The sequence below is a fragment of the Cylas formicarius genome, unplaced genomic scaffold, assembly GCF_029955315.1.
Source record: "Cylas formicarius isolate icCylForm1 unplaced genomic scaffold, icCylForm1.1 PGA_scaffold_4__25_contigs__length_36172078, whole genome shotgun sequence".
Taxonomy (NCBI): domain Eukaryota; kingdom Metazoa; phylum Arthropoda; class Insecta; order Coleoptera; family Brentidae; genus Cylas; species Cylas formicarius.
The window spans coordinates 1,387,163-1,407,738 of record NW_026844334.1 but is presented as its reverse complement, the minus strand read 5'-3'; the positions used below and the strand labels follow the sequence as shown (position 1 = coordinate 1,407,738).

At 41.1% G+C, this 20,576-nt stretch overlaps 3 protein-coding genes across 5 annotated transcripts; 2 read left to right on the top strand and 1 right to left on the bottom strand.

Annotated features, from left to right (window-relative positions):
• The first annotated feature begins 60 nt into the window (after positions 1-60).
• LOC132701598 (uncharacterized) lies at positions 61-10,289 on the top strand. The gene is made up of 6 exons (XM_060669671.1): positions 61-1,308; positions 1,359-1,582; positions 2,122-2,553; positions 4,012-4,538; positions 7,440-8,270; positions 9,936-10,289. The coding sequence occupies exons 1-6, from the start codon at positions 923-925 to the stop codon at positions 10,113-10,115; spliced, it is 2,580 nt and encodes an 859-aa protein (XP_060525654.1). The 5' UTR covers positions 61-922; the 3' UTR covers positions 10,116-10,289.
• Positions 10,290-10,847: 558 nt separating this feature from the next.
• Positions 10,848-12,676, top strand: LOC132701005 (nucleoporin Nup35). Of its 3 annotated transcripts, none has more exons than XM_060668617.1 (3): positions 10,848-12,271; positions 12,330-12,504; positions 12,572-12,676. In XM_060668617.1, the coding sequence occupies exon 1, from the start codon at positions 11,064-11,066 to the stop codon at positions 11,898-11,900; it is 837 nt and encodes a 278-aa protein (XP_060524600.1). In that variant the 5' UTR covers positions 10,848-11,063; the 3' UTR covers positions 11,901-12,271; positions 12,330-12,504; positions 12,572-12,676. The 3 variants fall into 3 exon arrangements, with proteins under 3 accessions (XP_060524600.1, XP_060524598.1, XP_060524599.1); XM_060668615.1 differs by having other exon boundaries at positions 10,848-12,275; XM_060668616.1 differs by having other exon boundaries at positions 10,848-12,275; positions 12,330-12,437; positions 12,488-12,574.
• A 642-nt stretch (positions 12,677-13,318) lies between these two features.
• On the bottom strand, positions 13,319-20,294 carry LOC132701004 (uncharacterized). Its single transcript, XM_060668614.1, has 7 exons — positions 20,118-20,294; positions 19,420-20,071; positions 19,216-19,361; positions 16,618-17,411; positions 15,942-16,197; positions 14,937-15,171; positions 13,319-13,454 (listed from the first exon to the last, which is right to left on the bottom strand). Exons 1-7 carry the CDS (start codon positions 20,206-20,208, stop codon positions 13,337-13,339), a joined length of 2,292 nt encoding a protein of 763 aa, XP_060524597.1. The 5' UTR covers positions 20,209-20,294; the 3' UTR covers positions 13,319-13,336.
• Positions 20,295-20,576: the final 282 nt, after the last annotated feature.

Here is a 20,576-nt window from a genome sequence, read left to right as displayed (position 1 = left end):
GCGTCCGACCGCGAAAATTGACGTCGCGAAAGGAAAAACTGACCCGGCGAGAGGTCGGGCTCGGCGCGAGGCTACCCGTGGCCCCCGAAATCGAACGGCGACGCCGAAATTCGACGGTCCTATTTTTCGCCGCGGAACGATTTCGTTTCAAACGTAGGGCGCGGCTTGTTTACAACGCACACTTACAGCGAGGCGGCGTTGGGATTGGTCAAGAACTACCTGCAATGCGTCAAGCAGGCGGCGGATCGAGTGACCGCACGCGGCGCGAAAACGTCGTAGTATGCTGTGGGATGCCGACCGTCGCGACGCCGTCGCCGTCGTTTTGCTGGCGTCGTGCGGGTGCGGCAACGGCACCACGAGACATGCGTTCTTAACGCGCTCCGAATTATGGCGTTTTATTTCCCGCAAGAGGTGTGTGCGTTTTAACGACCGATTTTTTTTCGGTCCGTTTCCGGCACCTCGTAAGTTAAAAATGAAATCGGAAACGTGGCATTCGTAAAATATAATACAGGTTTCAAACTCCATTGATAATGCCTCGCTAGATGTAATGTAATGCTCTCACAGGCAAAATATGCAACGAGATTCGATTGTTCTCGATCCAAAAAGTACGATGACGTCTCGATCCTCTTGGCGGGCGAAGAAGTAGGCACGGACCGCGTATTATCTTCAGACCACCGGATCGCCCGCCGCAAACGTCAAATCAATCGGTGGTCTGTGACTCTGTTGGCGTGTTTGATTTCTTAATCTTTACGTGTTGTTTCTGTTGTGTGTTTTGGTTATTATCGGGCCGTATCATCGCGATAATTCGATATCGAGAGAAACGACAAGATGGATCCGTCGTAACGGCTATGATATCCGACCGTCGTGTTGTTATAGTAACGGCTGTAAATTTTAAAGGCCAACCGAACCCAGCGCGTCGAAAATGTCGAAGTATGCCGTCGTCGCGGACGATGAGACGTTCGATTCGCAATACCCCACGCTGCGTTACGTGGACGCTAACGATTCTGACCTGACGGACACGATCGACGAGAGCTACGCGACCGCCATCGAAGGCAACGAGACGCAGTACCTGTCGGTGCTCGAGACGTCCGACGACATGACTCTCAACGATCTGCAGACGATTATAGAGCGGGCCAAGTGCGCGGAGGATCACGACGTTGCGACAGCGACGGAAAGCTCACCCGTCGAGGCCGACGTCGACCAAAACCAAGTAGTCGTCTTCACCATGGAGGGCTCGGACGACTTGTACGGGCTCCAGGTGGCGACGGACGACCACGGCAACGTCAGGAAGTATCAATTCAAGCTCGGGTACGTACAAATTTCACGGCCGACTCGAAAAATCGGGGTTTATGCGACAGCACCACAGTGGACGGACAACTGGAGGCGATACCAGACTCTATAAAATTAGTAGAGGAGGTGCAGGACGAGGCTAAGGCGCCCACGGAGTTCGTTAAATGTCGCAGTCTCGTACCAGAACAACATCTCGAGCTCTGTGAGGAAGACGGGTTCGAGGAGGTGCGAGACGAGGCGGTCGAGCCCCCGGGACACTCCGAGGACTCCTTATTAGCGGTCTACATTAAAGGTTGGGTGCTCTTTTTTTTTCACCCACATTAAATTTGACCTAAATTCTAGAAAATCAAAAATTTTTCTTCGTATTGACGAAATCAAACGGAATTGATCAGAAACACAAGCATAACGTTAGCTATGGTTTAATTTAATTGCTGGTTGCTATGGTAACCACCTGGTAAAAAATAATTCCCAAGGGTGTGGGGGCATAATTCTTTGTCCTAAGAGGTTATAATGGGCTTAAACTAAGTAGTATACCAAACCAAAGAATATTAAACACAGGATAAGGACCACAATTTTATCTGAATTTAAATTCCGAAACTTTAGGCAATAATCTTGTTGCATTGTACGTTAATGACCACCCTTGGATAACCCCATTCAAAAGCAAGTGGTCACTGTGTTATATCTATGGACAGACCATACCAGGTGCATTTTAAGTATTTGTTATTTTATTCCCTTTCGTTTGACGTATGTAAATCGTCTGTGATAGTAACATGAATAAAGTATTCGTATACGTACACTTTGCTACGTCCACTAAATGCGACCATTGTTTAGGCGAGAGGCGGTCGCCGACGCCCGTCGACACCCCCGATTTTTTCGGCGACTTCGGGGACAGCGGGGACGCGGAAGTGACCTTGAACTACGACGCCGGCCCCGTCGACGACGTGTTAGACGAGAAGGCGGCGCCTAAGAGTGGCGGAGGAGGCGGCGTCGCGGATTTTTCAGAAAAACTCGCGATACCGGAGGCGGCGGACGCAGACCACGCCCACCTGGCGATCGATGACGCGGCGATGCGGTACATAAACGTCACCGTCGGCGACGACGACGACGAGGACGTCGTCGACGAGCAGCAGTACGTCGACGGCGACCACTACGAAGAGATCTACGTGCAGGAGAACCGGATTAGGGAGGCGGGGGACCACCTCCGCCATCCCCACCATCGAATCGGCGACGAAGGCGGCGGCGCCGGGGTCGACCAGGCGGCAGGTAATTTTTTTTTTCGCGCTTGCGCGTCGAAGATCCGTTTCGGTCCGGATTTAAACCTCCGAAAGAAGAATTTTGGTCGAAAAAGAATCTTTTAATTGAAAATGCCGAGAGAAAGGGGAACATTTTTGAATGCAGTTTTTTTTTTTGCGTTTTACATTTCGGATAACCGAAACGAACGCCTTTGTCAATTTTCCCCTAAAAAGGGCGTCTTTCCGCATCGATACGGATAAAATTTATTTTCTTAAGCAGATTTAGACTCATTTACAAAAAAGGTGACAATTTAGATGTCAGTAATTCTCGTCCCATTTCATTACATCAAGAGCTACAATTTTTGTATTTGCGGTTTTCGTGGTCGGGATATTTAAAAAAATCCATATTGAAATCGCTATTTCGGGGGCTGTCAAGACGCCATGACGTCATTGATTATTACGGCGCATGGTTTCAGAAAAAACTTATTTTCTCGAAAACCATTTAGTATTTTAAAAAAATTCTTGAACCAGAACGCGTGGAAAATCTATGGCTATAACCTATACAATGATTGTATCATATATAGGGTGTGTCGTGTGTGGGCAAAAAATCTAAATTATCCAAAAAATTTCCGTTTTTGTGGCTAAATTATTGGCGATAAATGGAAAACCGTTAAAGATAGGATAATTTTATTTGAACAGTATCGTAAACCGTGACGTGAGAGTTTCAGGTTTCGTCAATTATACAGGGCGCGAGATATTTGAAAAAAATTTTTTGTCTGTCCGTTCTCCGTTCTCGTCTTTTGGTTTTTCCCGAATAACTTTCGAACAGTTGGGGCTACAAAATTAAAATTTGCCTCCACGGCCCTGATCCGACGCCGGTATCCATCTTTTTTTCGCGATTTTCGACTGTTTTTTGAACCTTGCTATGAAACACGATAAATGTCTGAAATTTGAAGCAATCGACTTCATATTTGGCACATACATGCAGCTTTGCCCCGTGACGGAACCTATTGAAAATGGGTGGCTGGGGTTGGGGAAGTATTTAAAAAAAAAATAAAAATCGCGTGTGCAAGGGTCTACAAAAAACTCGTTTACGAGACCAAAAAAATTCTTGAAGTAGGAAATGCGGCTCTATAAATTTTTATTCTTGACAATTTTTCAAAAATATACAGGGTGCGCCGCAAATTCAAAAAAACTGAAAAATGGGCCCCGCTAGAGAGAAAGAGTTTCAGATTTTGCCTATCATACAGGGCGCGCGAGATAATCGAAAAATTATATTAAATCGCAATTACACTTTATACAGGGTGGCACAATAAAATAGCATCCATTTTGCGAAAGTTCCATAGCGGTCCGCAGGATAGAAAAACAGTGCGTCCCTCTCGGACAAGAAACCGCGGAGCGCATTCTTTTTAAAATAAAAAAGAAATACGATTTTTCGGAAGCGACCTTCCGCACAAGTTTCGTAAAAAGTACTACTCCGTTTTCGCAGTGGCATCAGATTTCATCCTGCACGAGGTGACGGAGACGCCGTCCGCGTTGGAAAAGACCAACATCTTGAAACGGGCGGGCGCGTGCGCCGTCAAAGAGACGCGCACGCGCAGAATGAACTCGGACACGGTCTATTACGTGGTCTATCCGGACAAGGAGAACGTGCAGGGGGCCCCGATCGCCCGCAAACTGACCAAAACGAATCCGCGGAGCATCTTAAAGGCGACGGTGGCGCCCCGCATGCAAACCGTCATCACTAACACGGTCCCCGCCGGCGACGAGCGCTTCCAGAAGCGGTTCGCCAAGAGCAAGGAGGCGGTCGAAGCGAAACTGTTTCACAATTTCATCAACAGGACTACGGTGCCGCAGGCGCCGGTCCGCAGGGACCGTTTGCCGCGCAAGCAGAAGATCAGGCCGGTCGGGAGGCGGGACGATGACGACGAGATCATCGTCCAGGAGGTGGTGCTGTCGTCGGACGGCGTAGTCGAGAGCATCGCGGACAAGCTGCGGCACACCGACCAGCTGGAGGTGAGCGGGAATAGCGAAATAAAAATATCTATGGGCAGTTCTCGCGAATTTGCGAGAAACGACTTTGCGAAATATCAAAATAATCACTTTTTTGATTTGAACGAAAAAAATCAATTATCAGCGAATGACACTTCAAGTGAATCTTCATTTTTTTTTTCAACGTAGATTTATTTTATTTGTGAGATTTTCCGGGCTGTTAGGCCGTGTTCCGAGGGTGGTCATTAACATACAATGCAACAAGATTATTACCTAAAGTTTCGGAAAATAATTTTATACCTACCTGTGTTTAATATTCTTTGGTTTGGTATACTACTTAGTTTAACTTTATTAGTAATCATTCTTATTTCGTGTGTAATACGGCGTGTGTTGAATCGTGTGCGAATTATGAAAAATATGTGCGAGTCTAGTGTATCACAGGAGATGCTCCCGCCAAAATGTAGAAAACACTATTCTATTGATACTAAGGAAGTTATAAACAATGTTGGTGCTAGCAAGCGAGCATCTTTAGAAGAAACGGCCACATTGACGAAAATTCCAACATCAACTGTATGGAAAATTGTGAATAATACCATTTCAGCGAGGAAAAAAAGAAGCGATGCCGACATTTTCTCGAGTGTAGACGCAAGTGATCGAGATATAATACGGCGTAAAATTTACCAGTTATACGAGGAACAAAGCGTGCCTACGTTAGATATCTTAATTAGGAGGCTTGAAAAAGACGGAACCGGTGTTAAATGTGGCAGAACTACCTTATGGAAGTGTATTCGACACACGGGTTTTAGATTTTTAAAAATTGCCAAAAGGCAAGTTTTAATGGAATCTTTTAGAATTCCGGAAATGGCGACTGGAATATCTAGAAAAAATTAGGATTTACAGAGAACAATTATTTACTTGGATGAAACCTGGTTCGACACTTGTGATACCCCGAAAAACGCGCCATCAAAAAGAGGTAAAAGAATAACTATTTTGCATGCTGGCTCTAAGGATGGTTGGATTCCAAACGGACTTTCTCTGTCTGCGAAAAATATTAAAGATTCTTCTCTGGATTACCATGAATTACCGCTAATTTATTTGAAAGTTGGTTTAAAAACAAACTAATTCCAAACATTCTTCCTAATAGCGTCATTGTAATGGACAATGCAAGTTACCACAGTTGACTAAAACCCCTTCCTCACGTGACACAAAAGCAACAATCCAAAACTACATGTATAATAACGACATTTATTTTCACGAAGATTATACCAAAAAGCAATTAATTGAGGTTCTGCAAAGCCTTCTTCTTCTTGACGTGCCATCTCCATCAGTGGAGGTTGGATATCACAGTGGCAAATCTCTCCCTGTCTTCAGCAGATCTTATGAGCTCCTCGAAGTCCGTGCCAGTCCACTGACGTATATTCCTCAGCCATGACAGTTTCTTCCGACCCAGCCCCCGCTTGCGTTCGATCTCTCCCTTGACGATGAGCTGTGCGTATCGGTATTCGTCGTTTCTCAGGATGTGACCCGGGTATGCAGTCTTCACAAGCTTGAACAGTTCTCGTTCAGTTCCCAGCCTGCGCAAAACGTCTTCGTTCGTGGTATGCGATGTCCATGGTATTTTAAGTATTCTGCGGTATGTCCGCATCTCGAAAGCTTCTAGTTTATTAATGGTTTGTGTTGTTGTACAAGAGAGTAGACCACACATAACATTTTGAGAGTCTTAAACGCAGCTCGAGGTTGATTCGCGAGTCGTATAGAACAGTTTCTGGATTGTTCTATTCTCGATCTTATTCCTGTGTCTGGATCTAATTTGTTATCTATCCAGCATCCCAAGTATTGAAACCCGCCCACTTCCTCTAGTACCTTTCCATTTATTTGTATTGGTCGTGGGACATTCTTTGATTTTTTAATTACCGTTACCTTAGTTTTCTTAACGTTTATTTTCATATCGAACTCTTCGCAGGTATTGCTAACGCGGTCGACGAGTCGCTGCAAACCCACTTCCGAGTCGGCGATTAGAATAGTATCGTCAGCGTATCTAATACTCTGTCAAATTTAAATTCTGAATAAAGGTAAAGGGGACAAGACGCGGCCCCTCCTGAGGTCAGCCTACCATCTCCACTTCGTCTTTAAATTCTTCGTTGTTTTTCATGTCTTCTTCTGGTTCATTCCACGGTCTCCACATTTAAAAGTTTTAAAAGACGGGAACCTTCAAAAAATATTTAATTCTAAGTTTCTAATAAATATTTATCTGATTTTTTTCTCGATGCCCTGCAAATGTGGATTTTATTTTTTTTTTAATACTTCCCGCCCCCAGCCACCCCAATTTCAATAGGTTCCTCATTTAAAAAATTAGAAAAATTTCTCATATTTACGTGATCCGGAAATGCATATTTTTCAAGATATAGGTTTTCGAGAAAAAACTACTGTGTAAATCAATTTACTGCATATCCCAAATTCTTATAAAAAAATTCTATCCTGACCAGAAACAACACCAGCAAATTTCGACAGGGGATATTTAAGATATTTATTAAAAATCTTGAAAACTATTCATTTTCGCAGGCTTGTTTAAAAAAAAATCTTATTTTTAATGTAGAATTTGAATGTTATTCTCGAACGCCATGTATATGGGAAATATATAATCCTCAAGTCCACGTATGTTCAGGGCTGTGCGTCAATTAACGGGAACACTGACGTCATGTATTTTACATGTGTGACGAAAACGGTCGCTTGCGAGCGGAACGTCGTGGTCGCGTATGTCGAGCGCGCGCTCCCAATCGTTGGGTGAGTGGCCCGTTGCGGCTGCGGTCGGGACCTTTCTGTGGTCAGTTCCCCAAGCCGCCGCTAGGCGGCCTCTTTTGCGTTTAATTTCAGAAAAACGGTTAAATCGGAGCTGGGTGTTGTTATTCTCGCGTGTGTTTTTAGGTAACCGCGGTCGTCGAGCTGACTGATTCGGAAGACGAGGGCGCCGCCCAGACCCACGTGATAAACAGCGACGGCGAGTCGGAGGCGGAGGACCGCGTGGACGCAGGTTTGGCGCCCGTGCCCGAGGAGCCGGAAGGGTCGGCGACGACGCGTCCCGGCGACAAGGAAGAGATCGCGTGTCCCAACTGTCCGAAAACGTTCGCGAGCCAGAACAGCCTCAACACACACATCCACCATCACAACTTGGAAGACACTTTGAAGAAGAAAAAGAGGCGAAAGACGAAGCCGCCACCGATGGAGTACAAGCACAGGTGCGACGTTTGCGAGCAAACGTTCAAGAACGTCGTGCTGTTGGGTAGACACGCGTGTCCCAAGGAAAAGGCGGAGAAGCGCGAGTGCGAGATATGTCGTAAAACCTTTAGGGACGTTTCGCTGTTCAACATACACAAACGGGGCCACGCGAAATCGAATTTAGTGCGCATGACGACGGGCGTGGTCAACGCGTCGCCGAAAAAAAGCAGAGCGTCCGTGTCGGGGTGTTTGACGTGCGCAGAATGCGGCAGGTTGTGCGGTTCGGATGCGGTGTTGAAAATCCATCAGGGTACGCATAAAAAGTACGCGTGTACTGCGTGCGCGGCGACCTTTCCATCGAGGTTGCTGCTCGACGCGCACAAGAGGACGAGGTGCGTGAAACCGAGGTCCCCAGCGACGCCGAAGATGGCCAAGTCGTCGTCCGAGACGTCGTTCCGGGCGCCCATCCACGGGGTCAAGTTGGCCTGCGACCAGTGCGACTCGTTGTTCGGGTCGTACCGAGAGTTGTACACCCACAAGGTAAAGTAAGCGGAAGCGTTTTAAATATTAACATCCCTTTAGAACACTTAAATTGGCCAAAATATGCAAGTAGGTTGGTTGAATGTGTGAGCTGTTTGATAATAATAGTAGTAATAATAAATTGCCTTTTTTGTTGTATATTGAATATGCATATATACAGCAGAGATGAGGCGAAGTCTAGCAAAAGCTTGACTCTTAAATGTTCAAATTGAAAACTAAATAGGAAGGAAGCTAAAATTAAAAGAATAACATTAAAAATCAAATTATTTGAGAAGTTTGCAGTTTTAACCTGAAATATGGTATGAATCGGGTATAATATTCAAAGCTAACCAAAACTATGCTTGATGGACATATGAAATGAGATTCGCACATTAAATATAGAGGTTTAATTTCTGAATTTAAATATCTTAGAGACCTTCTAGCATTTAAAAATAGTGCAGTCACAGCTTGCTTCAAACTTATAAATAAATAAAAATCCTTAAAAATGCCAGATAACAGAATCGTGTTAGGAAATTTTAATAACTGACATGGGTCTCTCCGTCACGTATTTTTGGTTAAAAAATCTATTACTCATAATGTGTAAATAAAATAAAACAACTCGAAAATTTACCACTAACAAGCATTGATTTGCTTGTTGGCATTATAAGAAGTTATTTAAATATATTTGTTACTTGTAATAAACATATATTATTATTGCTTAAGAAGTTTTTCACAGTATAGAACGCTTTTTTTTTAATTAATAAATTTTTATTTTTAATTTTAAGGAGTTTAATTCTCGTTGTTTAACATTATTTGTCAGTTTATCGAAGAAAGTAGTGGAGATAGGTCTTCGTTAACATGCAGATTCTACAAATGTCGATTTTGGGCGTTAAAGTGGCAACGAAGAAGAAAATGTGTATAACCGTTATGCCCATGGCTTAGATGAAATAGAAATAGGCATATCGAGCTGAAGTAAACTGCAAATAAGTTGGAAAATTGAGGCACAAGTGTAATGTATGAATGTATAAAGTATTTTATCGCAGGACATAATTTTTTAATTAATTTAAAACTATCCAAATGTCAATTGATCACACAAAAATCAATAGACTTTATTTCTCTGTGTAAGACATTTAGCTAACTGTACCGGGTGTCGATAAAAGTACTAGCCGTGCGATAATCTGCTTTAAATTCTGATATGTTTGCGTAAATTGCGTACATTTTGACATGTAAAACAATTGAATCGCGCTTCCGGTTTTACCGGAAATAAGATCAACTTTCTTATTTTAAATGAAACTGCCCGTATATTTTTGCATTTTTTTTATGCCACTGGTAAATCCAAGCAGGAAATGTTCTTTATTTTTTTCCGATAGCTCCCGTAATTTTCGAGATGATAGTCTATCTAAATACAAAAAATTCAATTCAAATTCATTTCATGAAACCGAAAAAATGGCAAACTTTCGCCATTATGTGCGACGGGGATAATTATTTATCTTAATGGAACCACTGAGTAATGGATGGGTGGATTTTTTAAACAAAATTTGACTTGTTTAAAAGAACTAACACGTTAAGTTTCTCGTTTTCAAAACCGTGTAATTTTAAGTGGTCATTTTATATCCCATAGCGAGATAAATCCCACGCTGAGATACTTTTTTTCCAAATGTATTACATATCATATTATTACGTAAGGTGCAACGTCACGGCATGGACACACCGGACAAGAGTCTGCTCGCCAAGAAATCGAAAAGAGTCTCGTATAAAGCCAGGAGCGCGCATAGCGGCATCCCGACCAACGACAGGATGAAAAAGGCGTACGCCGAGCTGAGAAAAAAGATGGCGGAAATGGCGTCGGAGAGCCAGGTTTGCTGAGGTTTTTTTTTTTCTCTTTAATTTGTGTGTTTTATAAAAAAAAAACTTTTAATCGTGGAGAGGAGGTGACGTAAAAACCCAGTTTTGTTTTTATTCGACCTGTATATAGGTAAATGAACATATTTAGTGTTGTACATTTAAGGCTTTTAGTTTTTTGTATGTAAAAAAGAGAATGGCAATAAAAATTTATATTATATTGAGAGGTTGTTTTTGGGATCGAATCCTACCCGCATGCGCCATTTATGCCGCGTGCCAAAGTGTAGTTTTGTGTGCGACGGGCTTTCTCTTTTAATATAACTTGGTACATATGTTTCTTTTTATTCATAATATGATGTACCCTGGAGTAAAAATAAATAAAAGAAAACCTTTTTATTTTGGAGTAATCAACTCGACCAGAGGCAAAAGGACACAAAATTTTAAAAATAATCTTTTAGAAATATCTTACAACATAAATTCTTTATAGGATAAAATTTTCCTATTTAGAGTATACAACACATAATAGACTTCGAGTCTTATTCTTATTATTCTCACGTCGAAACCGAAAACAATTTCTAAAGTGACATTGCGAATGATTCAGGAAATTGTAAAATAAGTAGACGTAAACAGTTAACACAGAGTATAGCGCAGCATTAGGCACTTAACGCAAAAAAATTTCGTGTTCCGTGGTCAAACGTCATTTTCAATTGTCAACTATTCCGCAACCCGTAAACCCATTTTTGACCAACCCAAATAACTATGTTGGAAAATGGTGTTTCGTCGATTGTCATGTCGAAACAGAATGCAATTGCTAAAGAGATATTGGAAATGATCGAAGAAATTGTAAAATAAGTGGACGTAAACAATGAACGCAGAGTATAGCAAAGCGTCGGCACACAAGGCAAAAAAAAATCGTGTTCCGTGGTTAAACGTCAATTTTCAATTCCCAACCGTTTCGCAACCCCTCAAGCTATGGAACCGATGGTCTTGGGCAGCACGGGGTCGAGCCCGACGTCAGAAATAAATCCGCACTTCTTGCCCGGTTATCTGATGGGCGACCACCATCCGCCGTCGAGCCCTATCGCTTCGCCACCGAGAGCAAACCAGTTGCAGCACTCCAGGCAAGACGACAGTTTCGCCGAGTCGAGAAGCATACGCCAGAAACTGTTCGGGCAGTCGTTTAACGACACCGCTACGTCGGTAGTGCTGACGCCCACGGTGCCGGAAAAATCGGGACCTCCGACTACTGGTCTCTTCGACACCATCGAGCAGGTCAGGAAGCCGACAGTGTTGAGCAGCACAGTGGCTCACCTCAACGATTCCGTGAACGGATTCAACGAAAGCTTGTCCCGGATTCACCCGGAGGAAAGTTTGAACTGCAGCCGGACGTTCAGTCCTTCATACGTCGAGAAAATAGATACTTGTTGGGTGACGGTGTTCGGATTTCCTCCGAGCATGCTGAACTTGGTGATTTCGTGGCTCTCCGAGCATGGCAAAATAGTCGACAGGAAAATGCCGCCGCAGGGTAACTGGGTGCACTTGAAATTCAGCAACTTCAACGAAGTGGCGAGGGTGTTGGCCTTTAACGGCAAGTGCGTGGGTAAATTCATGATCGGGGTGCAACTGTACCGCGAGAAAAGCGACAAGGAGAACGTGCCGGTGTTTACCACGCCTAGACAGGCGAGGTCCTTGAAACATTCGTGGGTGTCGCCCCAGGCAGCCCCTAACGCGGTGGTCGCTTCACCGCCGGTACCCCAGAAATCGACGGGGATCGTTACCAAGGCCATAGAATACGTGTTCGGTTGGTGACGTCATTCATTGCGTTTGAACTTGACGTGGATCGCTGCGGGATCGTGATGAGCTCTTACTTTTGTTTGTTTTTTTTCTTAAATAAATTTGTTTGAATTGGCGCGCTGCGAATGCGGAAATATTTGTTATATCGGCTCCCGCAGGACACTAGTTAGCGATGACGTTGGTCGGTCATTTTGATTGGTGAAACTGTCGACGTTTTTAACCGATTTTACATTGTAATTTTCTGTGATTAAAGTTTTTGTGCTTGACTTCGTGGTAATTTGTCGCAATTACTACTTCGTAAATATCCTATATATGCAAACGAGGCAGTAAGTTACACTAAAATTTTTCAGAATAAAAACAAGTACAGAACACGGACAATATTAATAGTAGGTAAAATTTCTATTCAAAGTATTTAAAACAATTTTCTAAAAGGATGAATTTTAGTTTACGTTAAAATAGCTTTATATTACTTTTCTTCGGTGCCGACTAAAAATTGTTAGAAAAAATCGATTAACGATAACGGGATAATCCGGATAATCAACACGAAGTGAGGTTATTCTTCTTCCTTACTTCTAATGGGCCCACTACATAGTGTCATTCAGCCAGGTTACAAAAATTGGTAATATTCAAATTCTCAAAGGATGCCTTGATAAGGAATGGGTTTGGACTATTTAATCACTCTCCAGGGTTGGGACGATTACAAAGACTTCTGTCGGGAGTCTGGGATGTTCCACGGAGTGAGGTTAGGTCGTTTTTCTTCATTGCCAATTGAAAATTAAATTGGGTTAGGAAAAAAATTATTTTTAAGAATTATGTGCGGGTAAGTTAATGTGTTCGCATTTTATAAGTTTCATTTAGTTGGCATAACTCGGATAATCAAAGCGGAGTGAGGTTAGGTCATTTTTTGTTCGTAACATTTGCTAACTCGGGAATTTATTATTTAGGCTTTAGAGGATGGTCACTACAGTCTTGTTTTTTATTCGTGGACAATTTCAGCGTCTACATAATACTCTTGCCACAAATCGTAGCAACTTGTTAGAAGGTGAAAATCGCTCTTAATAAGAGATGTTCCTGAAATATTTTTTCGAAAATTCTTATCTTTGTAATGGTGAAGCAGTCTGTATTATGTTTTTTGGTAAGTTATTGTAGTTTTTACACATCAAGTCAGAATAATAGTACTCAATGGATAACTAAACACGAACTCCCTTTACTAACACACTAATATAGCGCATTTACCGTAAACTTCATTGTCGTTGATGACGTCACGCGTTGCGTGTGCGACGTAACCGCCAAACTACAACATTTCGGGAGTAAACTAAACACAGTTCGAATTTAAAAAATATTTATTTCTCGGTGCTCCCAAAAACAAAACAAAAAAATCACAACGGTAAACGTATACGGTATAAAAAATTATTTCTCCGGGTAAGGCAGAAAAGTCAGTCGGTTTTCGTTTAGGAGAAAAAGTCCAAGGTGAGTTTTTCGCGGTGGAACTTCCTGATTGACTTGAACTCCTCCCTCTCCTCTAGCGCTTGCGTAACTTCCTTGCACGTTATGGTCGATGTTCCCGGCCTGCCAGCGTAGAGAGAAAGCGATAATCAGCTGATTACGCGCTTTGGTACATTCTGTGTCAACTTCACGGTTTTTACGGTTAAAATCTCAAATATTTTAACAGATATGTCATTCAAAAGGTGATTTTGATTACTGTTTTGAAATTCAGACAATTTTTATTTTTTACGTGATTAGTGAAATAGGTAGCAAATGACTAGTGCGGTTTGTGATTAGTTTGTCACTAATTTAACATTAAAATTGGATCGATCATTCTTAGCACTGGGTCTGTTATGGTTCTGTTATCCATGACTACCAACAACTACTAAAGAATATCCGAAAAAGTAATCTTATAAACTAAAACTGACCAAACTGTTTCTATTGTATGTGTACGTCTTTAAAAAAATATATGAAAGACTACCATCGTTGTCCAGATTGTTTAATGATTTATATAATCTTACTTCCTCCCATTAATAAACATAGTATAGGTAGAGATAGAGATTGTTCAAATCTGTTCATTGGCTAAAACTTTTTTGTAATTTTTAGGTGTTTTATATGTATGTATAGGAATCAGTCATCCGAGGCAAAATGTTCGTGCCCCTCATTTAGCTCCGCCCCTCTCACACAATATATAGGGTGTTAAAATAATAGTAGTAACCCATGGAGCGAAAATTCGAAATAGTAATATTTTCCCGGTTATAAAGTGTCAAAATTCGTTTTATTAAATTTTATTTTATTTTTCCAATGGCAATATCAACGTAACGTTTTGTAAAAAAAAATATTTATACCATTGTTTTTGTTATAGTGCATTATATATCTAGGCACTACAGTGAAACTGTGTATTCCGAGACAATTCGCCTAGAGACAAAACCAACTTTAGTCACGGATCTTTTCATTTTACCAATTTTACACTAAAAAAATGCACAAAAAAAAACGGAGGGTTATTTTTTTCCTTTTGTTGCACATCAAATGGTCAAATGCACCTTCACGAGGATGTACCTTTTCAATACTTGTTTAGCCAAGAAAGCGGACAAAAATTCGGAAAAAATCCGCGAAATCTTAGCCGAGTTGACAGCTACTTTGCCCCATAGAGAGATCGAGACTACCAACTTCAAATCTATCAAATTCTATTTTAATTTCAATTCGGGAGTAGGCATAGCCATATTGAGGGTTCAGGAACAAATTATAATGATTATTTAAACTTAATTGTACCATATTAGTTTAGTTTTTATTTTATATATGTTTTATTAAAATAATGTGATTTTTTTTTATGGTATGTTTGCTGCTGTTAATAAAATTTTATTGTAAAACGTTTTTGGAAAAGTTGAAATATGCACAAAAATCGCATATTTAGAATTTCATGACCGCATGCCCCATAAGACCACGGTGCGTTACCCACGGTCACGTGGTCAACATATTTCGTGCTTGTCGAACGTAGCGAAACTGGCTAGCACTATCTCGTTTGCAAAAGTATACATTCCCTCCATATATAATACCCCCACTTACCGATAGCCGCCTGCGGCGATTAAATAATACCCCGCCCTCCTGATCAGACCTTCCGCTAAACACCTCACTCCTTCCAACATAACCCTCTCGGCGGCGTTCATCGTGACCCCTTCGGCGATCTCTTCCGATTTCAACAGAACGCCGCAGCTCAAAGCTTCCTCCTTGACGTACGCGCACGCGCCTTTCGTCGACGTATCGACCAGCTCCATCGCGTTCTTAGGCAGGCGTCCTTCGTCTGGAACAAAAGTCACGGACCACTGTTGTCGCGTACTGAACGATTACGACATAGAATTAATACTCCTAGAATGCTGTCGTATAAGTGTACAGGGTGGCCAATATAGCGTAACCCCATACCTTATCTCAGAATATACAGGGTGTACGAAAAAATCTTAAATGCAAAAGTCATTTGTTTTGATACGAAGTTTGGTTTTCAAGTAGAAGAAAAAGAATATGCTATAATAGAGTTGAACAGGTGGCGAGGTCTAGCAGCAGTGTACTCCATCTAACCACAAATAAAATGCAGTAAAATATTGATAATTTAACAAAAGAAAAAAAAGTAACAAATATAAATCAGTTCCTTAAGTCCACCCAAGATTTACGATTTGACAATTTTAAACAAATCAAAAGGGGATAAAAAAAGAAAGAAAAAAATAGACTAAAAGAAAAACAGTAAGCAATAAAAAAAAGAAACAAATATACAAAAAAAAAAATAAGCGGTTTAGCCTCTCTTTAATCTCACCAGCTCTTTTATTATCTTTTTAAATGTAGAAGTGGATTATATACAGGGCACTCGGTGTTGCCTGGGTAAACACAACTTCTTTTTTTTATGAAACATCCTGTATCTTTTACATTTTCTAAGAAAATCTCCTATATAATGTTCTGTACCTAAAAATTGAACTGAGGTGGCTTTTACTTGATGAAAATCCATTTATCAAAACAAATACGAACTAAAAGTTCAGATTTTCACGAAATTATATATTTATCTTTATCATGAAATGATATTACCTTTGACAGGGGAAGTATCGACGGATATAATTTCCGGCTTGTCGTCGTGATTTACGAACGTTTTTTTCGACTTTGATGCGCGGAAGCAGTTCAATAGGAGTTCGCCTTCTTCTGTGTGCGAAGCCAACAGGGCGGAAGACCGCGTGACGGGGGAAAAAAAGTGCGAGCGGCCGTAGAGAAACACGGCCCTGGTGGTCCAACGTCTGCCGTAACTTTCGGCGGACAAGAGACGTTTTATCGCTTTCGCCCGACCCCACTGAAAACCAAACAGGTCAACCTGTCAACCTATGCGCCGTTTATAAAAATAAATAAGAACTAAAAGTTTAGATTTATAAAAAAATATATTCAATTTTTTTTTGTTCTGTAACGACCCTGTAAAAAAATATCTTTTATTTGCGTTATTTACTAAACAAATAAATAAAAGCTTTAAAAAAGTCTACAACAAAAAATTTATTAATTTGATGCTTGTGTTTTTATTTGTATTTAACTTTTTTTAAGTACCCCAGTGTTTTGAGGCATTATGTATAAGCGTGTATAATTAAAAAAAACATCATTACAAACGTCGTGACGCCACGAAAAGAGAGAAAGAGACGATCACCTTTTATCTGTCACGCCCCGTAACCCCCTCCTTCGCGATAAGGCCGAGACGCCATACTTCGGGACAAAGTATACCTACCTCGGCGGCCAATCTTTTGCCGACGTTCCACGACCTGAATTCCCTCTCCGAGCGAGCAGCGAATGGGTGGACGCTTTTGTAATTCGCGTCGCTCACTTTCCGCGTCCACAGTGGCGTACGTTTGAACGCGTAGGGCAGGGCCTCGCCCATATTGCCGAATCGCTTTTCTGGCAACCAGATCCCGTATTCCGGGCACGTCTTCACCTTCGAGGGTTGGATTTTTACCAGGTCTCCGGGCAACATGATCTTGATGAGGTCGTCGGAGGCTATCGGTGGTCCGTTCTTAGGCTGGACGAGTTTGATCTGGACGATACGGCCGTTATTGAGGAGGATCTGGCTGAAACTCTCGGGCAGGAACCGAATCGACTGGCCCGACGCGGTTTTCAACACTTTGACGACGTTCTCGGCGACGGGACGGTGCCCCAGGTCCGCGTATCCCCCTCCAAGACCGTGGACCAACTCGTTGGGCGCCTGGTTCACGGAGGAGACGGTTTTCTTCGGCGTCACGTGGTCGTTTTCGCGATAAGGAAGGCTGTAGTTGTGATCCGACGCGTGGCCGTCCTCGGCGTAGTCCTCCACGTCCACCTCCTCCTTGACGACGTCCAGGTCCACTTGGGGCGGCTCGCGCTTGACGCTCGCACCGGAGTCGTAGCAATAGTTGTGCTCGAAAGCTTCCTGGTTATTTTCGGGCAGCAGGTCGATGTTTTTCCGGTCTTCCTCGTCGACGCCGGCGTCGAAGGGCGTCGGCGCCGTCTTCGCGTCGTAGAGGAACACCTGGACGACGGTCTCGTTGCCTTGAAGGATTTAATTTTTTTTTTATCGTTTCTCTTTATAAATTCGTTCTTTTTGCAATGCAACTATGGAAAACCCCGCAAATGATATACGGCGCGTATTGTTTCTTGAGAGGTCGAAAATTTCGGTTTTTGCGACCGTCACTAAACGAATAGGCAAAATAAATACGAATTGCGGCGGAACTTTGTTTTTAAAGACATACACAGACGATTTTTTCGGTTTTTTCAAATTTATTTAATTATCATTTAAAAAAAACGCTCTTTGTCTTTTTTGTTCATAACCTTTTCAATATATTTTTTTCAATCGTCGCCTTTTTATGATTATTTCGACGCAAAATACACAACAAAATATACAAGGACAAATTTTTTCAGTTTTAAACTATAAATCATAATAAATAAAATTTCTGACTGCATTTTTATCATAAACTATATTGTTATCGAAACATTCTTACTTTGTTTTTATCATAAACCACATTTTTATCTAAAAATTCTAAAATTATGATCTTATTTTTACCAAAAACTGTATTATGTTCCAAAAATTCTAAAATTCTGATTTTATATTTATCATGAAATATCTTGTTATCTAAAAATTGTAAAACCACATTGCTTTCTAAAAATTCTAAGATTCTGATTTTATATTTATCATAAACTACGTTGTTATCTAAAAACACTAAAATTCTGATTTTATTTCTATCATCAATTATATTGTTATCTAAAAATTCTAAAATTCTGATTTTATTTTTATTGCAAAGTTTATAATTATCTACAAATTTTAAAATTCTCATTTTATATTTATCATCAGATTGTTAAATTGTTACCTAAAAATGATAAAATTCTGATTTTATTTTTATCATAAACCATATTGTTTATAAAAATCTTAAAATTCTCATTTTATATTTATCATAAACTACATTGTTAAATTGTTACCTAAAAAAAATATATTGTTATCTAAAAATTCTAGAATTCTGATTTAATTTTTATCATAAACAATATTATTATCTAAAAATTTTCAAATTCTGAGTTTATATTTGTCATTAACTATATTCCATTTCGGATTTTTGACAATTTGAAAAAGCTTTTCCGTTTTAGATCGTCATTAAACAAATTATCATAAACAAAATTATAAACCATAGGGCTGCAACTGAAGATTGAACACTGATCAACTTCACAGACTAGCAAAACAAAATAACGGAACATTTTTTGCTTACATTTGTTGGTAAAAACATACAGAAAAAACGTCGAAAAGTTAATGCTTGAAAAAATAAATCCAACCAATATTTTTTAGCAACTTTGCCAACGATTACAAATAAAAAATAATCAAGACGTATTCCTGACAGATTTTTGAAAAATTGAAAAATCTTTTCAGTCTTTTTATGACCCTTTCAGAAAAAAAAAAGTCAAGAAAATATACAGAAAGCTATCAATATTCTTATTCAAATTTTCTGGAAATTTAAAAAAGCTTTTTCGTTTCGAACAGTTGCAAAAAAAAGAACAAAAAACCTCAGTTAATTTGTTTTTAAGTTTTTTTTTCATCAAAATCTAACCTCACACACTCAGACTTAATTTTGCAGAATCGAAAAGATTGAATGGCCATCAAACACCATCAGTAGGCTTTACGTCACAGCCTACCAAAACAAAGTTGAAAATTTTTAGTCAAAGAATACAGAAAAATTGTCGTTATATTGCGAATAAAGTAAGGTTATGTTCAGCAAATATATGTTATGAAGCGATAATTTCTCTAGGATATTTAAGAATTTCTTTTAAATTATATTATAACTTTTTTCTTCATCAATTTAATTCCACCCACCTATTGTCTGCCTCTCGGTGAACGTTTTGCTCAACTTCAGGTGATGGACGACGTCGATGGGCTTATTGGTGGCGGACTTGAAAAAAATCTGAACTCTCAGCGGGAACTCGCCCCAGCCCCGCCTCGACAAATGAAACGGGGGCTCGCTACACAAGAAAAAAAAACACTCCCACCTGCCCCCCAAATTCGAGGCCCGGGACTTACTTTATATCAACCACGTCGTGTGGCCTATACGACGGGTGCAAATGGAAAACCACCCTCTCGATGACGTCATGCACCTCCGCCCCTCCCTTGGCCCCCTTGAACACTTTAACGTAAACCATCCACTTGTGAGACATGTTGTCCTGCTCGATGGACTTTTTATAGTAGGATATGTTCCCCACCACTATCCGGTGTTGGGTCTTTTTTCTGCTCGTCACCACGTCCGGACAATACTGATTCGACGCCCCATTCGATTCGGGTTCCAACTTGATTTTTTTCTGTTCCGGCTCGGTCTTGAGCTCGGACAGGGTTTGACTGACGCTCGACGAGGCCGAAGACTTCCTCTTACCCAGAGACGTGATTAAATTCAACTGCTGCGCGTTGTTACCTATTAGCTTCTTCAGAGCCGGGTGTATCCGCGATTGCCCGTTCATGATATCGTTATTGTCCGGCGTCGAATCGGCGAAGGCGTCGTATTCGAGCGACTTTTTGTGATAATACGACGATATAAGCACATAGCGGATGAGGTGGAGCAGTTTTTGTGCCCTGAACACTTTCTCTTCGATCTCCTCGAGCTGTCTCTGCCTCGATTCGAGTTCCTTGTCGAATTCCTCCCTGAATATCTTGCGCAGTTTCTCTTCCGTTAGTTTACTGTCTGCAACGCGAACGTTAAACGTAATATAACGTAAACGAACCCTTACCTTCCGCTTCCCGCAGCTCCGCGCTTCGTATCGCTTGATTCGTGCATTCGTAATCCGGATCCACTTCGATAGGATTCTCCGTAACGTCCATAGCTTCAGGACGAGACTGCTTTTATAACCTTAATTTCAGGATACCAAACAAGACGTCAACACACCCACGGTGCGACCGACATTTTCCCGATCTGCGGTCGAACGCCAGACGCAGATCACAGGAGCCGCTAAAGAATTACACCAGTATCGCGACGTTGCCAAATGCGTCGCATAATGTTTGGGCGAGAAATTTTAACGTAATGTAAAAGGCAAACGTAAGAGAACATTCCATAAAAAATGAACAAGAGAATTTGAAAATAACGATTATATCGGGTACTCTGTGTTTATGTTTTCTTAAATTTTATTTGAATAAAAATTAAAAACTAGTTTTAGGATTGAAATGTTTATTAAAAGGCATACGAATAAAAA

What these genes read in the sequence shown, in the direction of transcription:
- LOC132701004 (XM_060668614.1), bottom strand. Translation starts at nt 20,208, where the DNA reads ATGGACGTTACGGAGAATCCTATCGAAGTGGATCCGGATTACGAATGC. An exon ending in GGAGCTGCGGGAAGCGGAAG is followed by an intron (nt 20,072 to 20,117) that starts GTAAGGGTTCGT and finishes TTCGCGTTGCAG; the next exon opens with ACAGTAAACTAACGGAAGAG. An exon ending in GCAAAAGATTGGCCGCCGAG is followed by an intron (nt 16,198 to 16,617) that starts GTAGGTATACTT and finishes TTTGGTTTTCAG; the next exon opens with TGGGGTCGGGCGAAAGCGAT.
- LOC132701005 (XM_060668617.1), top strand. Translation starts at nt 11,064, where the DNA reads ATGGAACCGATGGTCTTGGGCAGCACGGGGTCGAGCCCGACGTCAGAA.
- LOC132701598 (XM_060669671.1), top strand. Translation starts at nt 923, where the DNA reads ATGTCGAAGTATGCCGTCGTCGCGGACGATGAGACGTTCGATTCGCAA. An exon ending in ATTAGCGGTCTACATTAAAG is followed by an intron (nt 1,583 to 2,121) that starts GTTGGGTGCTCT and finishes ACCATTGTTTAG; the next exon opens with GCGAGAGGCGGTCGCCGACG. An exon ending in CGGGGTCGACCAGGCGGCAG is followed by an intron (nt 2,554 to 4,011) that starts GTAATTTTTTTT and finishes CCGTTTTCGCAG; the next exon opens with TGGCATCAGATTTCATCCTG.